We start from the raw sequence: 9,267 nt of genomic DNA, 5'->3' as shown, positions 1-9,267 counted from the left end.
GACACCCTTAGGCTGTGTCGCAACATTTAAGGCAGTCTTGAGGTTTCTCCATTCTACTCTCTCTGTTACGACATCGGTCATCCTGTGTTTTGACATAGCAACTAGTATCAGTTTAATATGCCTTGTAAAGGTCTCATGTACACTTACAAAGTGCGTTAGCTCACCCTTAAGCCTCATTCGGCCCCTAGGGTCAATAGAAGACTCAATTTGCACATTTTATTATCTTATTAAAAACTTAAGAAAACATAATTCAAACCAACTGAAAATTCTTGTTTTCAAGCTCCTAAAGTACGATGATTAGTTTAATCTGCTACACTGAATCATAGTAGATCAGGGTCTTGTGTGATTGGTAGACCAGGTAGACAGAGGTTGCCCTTTTTGTCCAAGTTTGTCCCCCGAATGAAGGTGATATCGTGATACCCAGAAGAGGATATCACAATATCTCAAGTAGTGTTGAACTTAGGATCTTCCTTGAAAGGTGGATATCGTGATACCACTAAAGGTCTCCTTGGTCTTTTATATTGTCGGAGGTATCACGTTTCCAGGGGTTGGATATCTTAATACCATTTTCCTAGATGTCGTTCTCACTCATTTTCAACCTCCAACACGTCCATACAGCACTCAAACACACGTTAGGCCTACCAATGGTGCTATTGGTCAATTTGGGTCAAAAATGAGACAAAAATGAGATACTTTCACTTATTACTTGAAAATATTAAAATAAAAAAATAACGAAAAACCACGCTAAAAACTCTATTTTGCTTGAGAAAAAGCTCATTAACCATCCTTTTTCGTAACCATCACATTGGTTATTGGAGTTATTATGCCTTCTGGCGTGGCCTCATACCTCATAACCATCCCTTTCGTAACCATCACTTTCGTCATACCTCATACCTCATAACAAATCAATTAGTACAGGACCACATTGGTCACTGGAGGCATTATGCCTTCTAGCGTGGCCTCATACCTCATAATCATCATTTTCGTAACCATCACTTTCGTTTCACTTATCATCCTAATCTGACTAAGAATCCTAGTCTACTTATTTTCATATTAGAGTATGCCAATTCTATACGTCAAAAATGCATTTGGGCGAGTACTGCTACTTAGTCAAAGATTCCTCCCTATGATTCTTTAATTATTCCTATTATAGAGGGCTATATAAACAAAACATTCTTGGTTCGCCTGTTCTATACACCAAGATCAACCTTTTTAGGCAAACACTTCTTCACATGTCATTTTTCTATATAACTATACATCTAATTTAGAGAGTTATACACTCTTACCATTATTCTTTGAATCGTCGTACTTAACTTAGCCATAAGTTTCGTTCCTCCAGAATACGCCAGACTAAGGCGTCAAAGACGCGCTTGGAAAGCAACTTATACTTAATCCAATCCTAACGTTGGACACTTAAAACTTTCCTCTTAAGCCTTATTCCTATGGACTATATTTCAAACTTTCAGGACTTCGCCCAAAGGCGTACTCTTGAACTTTTGTTTCTCAAATGAGTCCATCACTTTACTTATTCAGAACTCAATCCAAAATTCTTACTTCTAAAACAACACCTGAATACTAGGTCTTCATCGGGCAGGATGTTAAATTGTATTACAATCCAACCACATAATATCGTTTAGTAGTAGTTTAAACATTAAACAACCAATGAGCCAATATTGCTTCTATTTTGCTTTGTATGTAAAAACCACATAAAAGACATTATACAAAGTATATTATTGTAATCCATGAATTATTTTATTAACCAATCTATTTGAAAAAATTACAAATTTAAAAATGAATATGCTACACTTAGGGCACTAGATCCAACAGAAACTGCATCTCCTATCAATTAGAAATAAACATTCCCTATTGGTCTGCTAATCATATCCTAAACTATTTATCTAAGCTACTAGGGCCTTGTTAGTGTTTTCAGAACATCAGTAATTTATATTTCAAATTTAGTTATAGTTCAAAAACAACCGCTATAACATAAAATAGTAGTTTCAATCATGGCATTATGTCGTTTTATTGAAATTCAAAGCCTTCACTTACATCTCCATATAGAGACCTCATTTGGAAATCATTTGAATAATAGTTTTTATGCCATTAACCAATTTTACCATTGTTCGACATATTTGAATGATGTGTTGTAGATTGATAAGGTAGATTAGACCATTTTCACACTCAAGGAATTTGGAAAATTATACAAGAAAAGTCCTGGGAGCAACAATGAGAAAGGCCTTGTTGCGACAAGAATGTTACTAATCCAGCTAAGAAGTTTATGTTTTCCAGTCCTTATCACGACAAAAAGGTTGTTGATTCAGCTATGAAGTTCTTGTTTCCAACCTTTGTCGCGACAACTCTATCACTATTGAAAGAAAAGAAGCAGAGAACCCTTTGTTGTCGCGACAACAAGAAAGGTGTTGTCTCGACAATGCCATTGTAATTACCAAATCTAGGGTAATTACCATTGAACCTTCATAGACATTTTCAATAACACATTTTAACCAACATTTAAATATTTTCATACAAAATTATACTTAGTGCATCTTAAATAAATCAACTTAAAAATAAAATAAGTATATTAAGAGATTTCCATAAATCTTACGACCATTTTGATACTTTAAGCTTGTAGTGACACTTGTCAACTTAAGGTAAAACTTTGCATTTTGACATATTTGTTTTCCATGGTAGTCTTATCTAATCTTTCCATATTAGTGACATGGTTCATACATGTCTACTAATACTTTCATGGCATCCCAAAGTTCTTATGTCATAATTTTAATTAATGAAGCACTTCATGGCTACATAATTAGAACTTTACATTTTGATGACTTATTTCATATCTTAATGCCATGGAATTTCACACTAATATTAACACAATTATACGCTTAATTATAATATTAATTTCATAAACCCTAAGCTTACTAGCTTAGGAGAAAGGTGAATATCCATAATACTTACCTCAATGAATGCTCTACAATACTAAATTATGCTTCCATGAACTACAACTCATCCTCAATCAAGCTTGGAACTCCATAAATCAACATTTCCCTATTTCCATACAATAAAAATACATTCAAAAATTAATAAAAATTCCTTCCAAGCTTTCTCATAACATTTTTTAACAAATATCAAGCTAATAAGGGCATAGGAAGTTATTTTTGCCTTATTAAGCTTTCTCACTCTAGCTTTAACTTCATTGGCTAAAACTCCATAAACCCTAAGTTAAAAATGATTAAATTGATTAAGGAATTGAGCTCAGGAGGTTGTTTACATGAAGATTTTAACAAAATCTTAAGGTGGGTAGTGGAAATTTTGAGAGAAATTGAATAAATAAGAAAATGGCAACAATGGTTATTGCTATTTTAGGGGGAAATTGGGCTAAAAGGGGTTCTCATCCTCTACAAAAATATCAACATATGGGGTATTGGGCCCATGTCCGACAACTTAAGTCCGAATTTGTCTGTTTGGAGATCATTTCCTTAATACGAGGTTCCAATGATCCAAAATAATTTCAGATATCAAATATCATATATAAATATCACTTCCATCATAAAAGTCTCAAGAATTGACCAAATTACCCTTTTGTGACAAAATTTTCTTTTTGCCCTTTTTTCATAATTTTATTCTCAGAATTGATACTTAGACCAAATTCAAGGTCATAATTCATCATAAATATTTAATATAACCTTATGAGTGGTAAAAATTGCACTTTGACCATTTTTTCGATAAAAATGAGAAAATTACAATTCAGTCTCTATATTAAAATTTCCAATTTTAGTCCCAAAAGTGATTTTCATCGCACCAAACCACATCACAATCCATTTCATTTCAAATAATCCATAATAATTGATGTTTTTCATTTTTTGGGTAATTTTGCACATAAGTCCTCATACTTGTCAAATTTTACAATTTGGTCCTTTTTGTCATATTTTCACTTTTACAACTTTTCACATATTTCCATCACCAATATCCAATGCGTTTTATAAAATTTCTTATCTGATCCATTCCATAAATTTTTCTCATAATTTTTTTGTTATTTAAACTTGGAATTATGCCACGTGTCATATTAAAATTTTCGGGGTGTTACAACGATGGTCAAATCGAACCAACCACGAGTTCCATTAATCCAACCGAATTGATTAAAATTCATTAAAAATTCATAAAAATATTAAAAAATCGAATCGGTCATCAAGTCACAGGTCAACCGACCCAACCTTTTGTTCCAAATCGGTAGCTCAACTGATTCTCAAACCAACCAGATGATTCGATTCAATTTCGAAATCCATAGTGTTGTTAGGTACTCGTTGAGGGGGTATCAATACTTACCCGACAAGTATCAATACATAACCTAAAATGTGCACAAGGAATACTTAGAAACATTTTTGAAAGGTCGTGGGGTCCTTAAAAACATTTGTCTAAGGCATTTTGGAGACTTATTTTTTAGTTTTATAAAACTTAAAAATATTTTAAGTATGACCAATTCATTTTTCTTTTTTTTTCTTTCTTTTTTTTGCAAATTTGATATGTGTATTTTTTTAAGGAAAAAAAGTTCAATATTAATATTTTAATTAAAATAATTAAAGGTATCAATTATTAGTAGAATGATATGAATCAATTTAAAATAAATCTAAAAGATATTTTGATTATACTAAGAATATGTAAATTTTAATTTTAAATTTAAAGATAGTAGAGGATCATAACTTAAAATAATCTGTAATTGAAATAATCATTAATGCTTAATTTAATAAAATATTAATATATTATAAAAATATTAGTAAAAATAAATGAAAGGGTGATAAGTGATGGATGCAAGAATGTGAACAGTGAACACTGTTATTATTTTGTGTTATTATTTTAGACAGAAGTGAACAATGTTCAATTTTAGACACGTATCTTGTGTTATTATTTTATACAGAAGTGAACAGTGTTCAATTTTAGACCGAAAGAGAGATGGATGCAGTGAAGTGTTGTAGTTGGATTACTTCTACTGCTTCTTACTTACCCTAAACTTCCTTCCAATCACAACCTGCCACGTCTTCTTAACGGACGTTAACGAGCCTAACGTCTCATCTCATCTCTCAAACCGTTAAAAGGAAATAAGAAAAGCAAGACAGATAGATCCAACGGCTAGGAAGTTGGGGCCGCAACTAACGAAAATAAAAACACCATCCGGTCAACCAAGTGTTACCACCAATTATTAAAAGCCACAATACAAACGCCATCTTCGGCCCGCGACAGCTTAGAAGATCCACCGGATTACCTGGAATCGCCGGTGACCAACCACATAGCATTAGCAACAAAGAACCAACAGCTACACCAAGTTTTTACCTTTGTTTTCCATTCCCTCATTTCTCTCTTTTCAACGCCCATTGCCTTCTCTCTCTCTTTTTCTCTCTCTTGGATCAACTCACCCAGAAAAAATTACTAAAAAAAAGGGCAAAGGCAAAGGCAAAGCACAAAGAATCGTCATATTTACCATTTGTGAGAATTTCGCTTATTTTCTTTACAGTTTTCCCCTATCCTTGGTTGGACCTTTATTGTTTCTTTCCTTTTATTGGTGCAATTCTTCTTCATTTCTTCTTCTCCTTCAATGAATATCGTGATGCTGTTGTTGGTTTCATCTATTTTTGGTAAATTAATCGAGTTCTGATCTGGGGTTCTTTTTGGAGAGATTCCGTCAATTGCTTCAAGTGATTATAAAAAACCCATAATTTAGATGGGCTGTTGGATAGCTTGATTCGGAGGTAATTGAAGACTTAGTCATCGTAAGTTTTGAGTTTTTCTTTTTCTGATACCGTCTGGGTTAGGTTCGTTTGATCTGGAAGTTGACCCCGGTTCTACATATTTTAGAATTTTTACATCTTTACCCAACGAATTGGTTTCCTCAGATTTTTGAATTGTTGCCAAGGAACCCTAATGCACAAAGTATAAGATTCCTTTAGGTTGGAATTTCGTCGAGGCATTTGATTGCTTTGAGTAATTTTATCTGTCTGGTAATAAACTTAAGATTGGCTCCAAGCTTTGTTTGGAAGATTTGTGACAAGTTGCTTCAGGATTTGGTTGTGTTTTGAGATATTACTCCAAGAATTTTAGAGAGGGTTGTTAAGATCTTTAATCTATGGTTGAGTAAGGAATATGGCAGCAGATATGGATTTTTCAACTCCATGTGAAATCGTAGAAGATAGTTATAGTAAGGATAATTTATCAGACATGGACAATGAAAATTTGGATAATGTAAAACGAGCCCCCCTTGGTAAACCTCCCCGCCACCTCTCAGTTATGCGCCATTCCATGGGCTCAGCCAAGTTGATTGCCGAGGCTAATCTGGTATGTTTCATCTCTAATCTTGAGCAAGATTTTTAATTGATTTCATTTGATGTGCTGTTGGATCATTAATTCAGAAGTAGCTGAAGATAACATCATATTAGCAATTTCACTCCAATAGTTTAATATGTAGCCGCTAGATTCGATGATCTTTCCTTTCCCATTTTTCACACACTTCTTTTTTCTTCAGGAATTGGATATTGGTATTATAGTCCACAAATCATCTTCTGATGAAAAGAACGAGTTTTTGCCAGTTTTGCGATCAGGAAGTTGTGCTGAAATAGGACCCAAACAGTATATGGAGGATGAACACATTTGCATAGATGATCTTATCGGACATTTGGGGACAACTGCCGAGTTTCCTTCTCCTGGAGCTTTCTATGGGGTATGATCATGTTGCAGTCTACCATCTATGACCTGACTAATCTTTTAGTGAACCATCTTAGTTATTGTATCAAATAGATAACTTTGTTTAATTTATATAGTATCTGATTTATGCACTTCCTTCTGCTTGTCCATCTCGTATGGTTGCTAGTCAGTGAAAACCTTGTTTCCTCATTGATGTAGCTTATGCTTATTTTGCCTTTGTGTGGTTAGTAGGTAAAAGCACCATGGAGGCCCCTGTAGTAGGAGTCAGATTGCATTTTGCCTCTCCTCAAAAAATGGGCAAACTAGTCTCTGTACGTTAGATCAAATAAATGAAACTTTTAACAGAAAAGGACAAATTTGCGCTTTCATCTAATGTACAAAGACTAATTTGCTCATTTTTCTTAGTAGAGGGGGCAAAATGCAATCTCACTCCTAATGTAGGGGCCTTTGTGGTACTTTTACCGTTGTTAGTATTGAGGAGATTTAGCAATGGTGTTTGGAGTGCATCCCATTCAGAGAAAGGGAATCTAGAGAGGAGAGACATAGGAACCATGCTCATTAGTTTCTTATGTCACCCAGACTCGTCAGTATATCGTATGGGTATGTGTCCAGAATGGGTATACTTATTTTTTTCAAAGCTTTTCTATATATTTGGAGGATCATACCTCCATGTCCAAATGTGTTGGGCACAGACTGTAGGGAAAATGAAGAGTATGGATAATATAGTTATCATCTCTGATATTGTAAACTGCAGCCAGATCTTCCATTAGCAATACTATAAGTTTTTTAACATACGCAATCCTTTTCCCCAAATGGATATTACTTTATAGTATTTTTCTTCCTTCGATCTTCTGCCTCCTTATACCATGGCTAAGTTTAAGGTGTCTGCAGATGTCAGTTCTATTACATGTACAACTGAAAGGTGGCCTTGGAATCATAGTTGGCCTTACTCATCAACTGATTCTTGCCAATGCATGTGGACAGGTTTTTGATGGTCATGGAGGAACTGATGCAGCCTTATTTATCAGGAAGAATATCCTTAAGTTCATAGTTGAAGACTCCCATTTTCCAATTTGTGTGGAGAAGGCAATCAAGAGTGCTTTTCTGAAAGCTGATTATTCATTTGCAGACGCCAGCTCTCTTGATATATCCTCCGGCACCACTGCATTAATTGCACTTATTTTTGGAAGGTAAGTGAACCACAGATCTGCAATAGTAATTCCTTGTTGGTAGTGTTTCCTTAAACCCACTTCTAGCAGCCTTTTTATGGACATGGTTTATTAATTTTGTTCAAAAAGTGAGATGTAAGGAAAATATAGAAACAGGAAGACAGAAAGCTAATGATTTGAAGAGTTTTCTTCTTTAACATCGCGAGCAATTCTGTAGAAGATTTTCAAGTAAATTGAAACTTGTACGATGTTAAATTGAATGGGGTTTTCATTCATCTTAGAAACTTAATATAGAGTTCATCATTTGAGGATAAGTATGAAAGCCATTTATAATGAAATTGTAATTGCTTAGTAAAAAAAATATAGAGGTAGAGGACAACTTATGTTTCTGTCTCTACTTTTAGCATCAGCATGATATGTTAGTCCCCTGGTGTATTTAACATTATGCATGGTCAAATCTGAACTCAAAAGTATTTTACATCCACTTTGTAGGACCTTGATAATTGCAAATGCTGGGGATTGTCGAGCTGTGTTGGGAAGGCGAGGTAGAGCAATTGAAATGTCCAAAGACCACAAACCTAACTGCACAAGTGAAAGACGAAGAATTGAGAAACTTGGGGGAGTCATTTATGATGGTTACCTGAATGGTCAACTGTCTGTGGCACGAGCACTTGGAGATTGGCACATGAAGGGGCCAAAAGGATCTGCCTGTCCTTTAAGTGCAGAGCCAGAGCTGCAAGAGACAGAGTTAAGTGAGGAGGATGAATTCTTGATAATGGGATGTGATGGGCTGTGGGATGTTATGAGTAGCCAGTGTGCAGTGACTATGGCAAGGAAGGAGCTGATGGTTCATAATGATCCTGAAAGATGTTCAAGAGAGCTTGTGAGGGAGGCACTGAAACGCAACACTTGTGATAATTTAACAGTAATTGTGGTTTGTTTCTCCACTGACCCTCCACCTCGAATAGAAATACCACAGTTCCGTGTTCGGAGGAGCATATCAGCGGAAGGGCTGAATTTTCTAAAGGGTGTGCTGGATAGTAACTGATGAAACAGTGGATAGATGAAAAGAGGTTGTACATGAAGGCATTGGAGGGCAAAATTGGCAGGCTGCAGGCTAACATTCAATCCTCCTTCAAGGACATGCTTATCATGTGATTCTTTATGAGTTTCTAAATCCTGTACATCTGAGATAACTCATGTTGTACGGATTGGCAGGAGTCGATGGTCAACCAGTTTTTCCTTTTCTTTTCTTTTCTTTTTTTCCTTCATCTGCTTACTCCTATCCTATCCTATCCTGTGTAGATAAACTGAACCCTGAGATATGTCGTAGCAGTTTTCAGTGAATCAAATAATTGCTATAAATTCACCATTGGTTTTATATATATTATTGGTTATTGAA

General features: G+C 34.9%; 1 protein-coding gene across 1 annotated transcript; it reads left to right on the top strand.

Moving 5' to 3' along the window:
• The first annotated feature begins 5,227 nt into the window (after window positions 1-5,227).
• On the top strand, window positions 5,228-9,267 carry LOC105793860 (probable protein phosphatase 2C 27). The gene is made up of 4 exons (XM_012622720.2): window positions 5,228-6,330; window positions 6,518-6,712; window positions 7,681-7,886; window positions 8,358-9,267. The coding sequence occupies exons 1-4, from the start codon at window positions 6,139-6,141 to the stop codon at window positions 8,911-8,913; spliced, it is 1,149 nt and encodes a 382-aa protein (XP_012478174.1). The 5' UTR covers window positions 5,228-6,138; the 3' UTR covers window positions 8,914-9,267.

This window comes from Gossypium raimondii, chromosome 3, assembly GCF_025698545.1.
Source record: "Gossypium raimondii isolate GPD5lz chromosome 3, ASM2569854v1, whole genome shotgun sequence".
Classification (NCBI taxonomy): domain Eukaryota; kingdom Viridiplantae; phylum Streptophyta; class Magnoliopsida; order Malvales; family Malvaceae; genus Gossypium; species Gossypium raimondii.
The sequence above is the reverse complement of the archived record's forward strand: the minus strand, read 5'-3'. Positions and strand labels throughout refer to the sequence as shown.

Bases quoted from the DNA above. Each gene is read 5' to 3' on its own strand.
- LOC105793860 (XM_012622720.2), top strand. From the start codon at position 6,139: ATGGCAGCAGATATGGATTTTTCAACTCCATGTGAAATCGTAGAAGAT. The intron at 6,713-7,680 runs GTATGATCATGT...GCATGTGGACAG, and splicing joins CTCCTGGAGCTTTCTATGGG to GTTTTTGATGGTCATGGAGG. The intron at 7,887-8,357 runs GTAAGTGAACCA...TCCACTTTGTAG, and splicing joins ATTGCACTTATTTTTGGAAG to GACCTTGATAATTGCAAATG.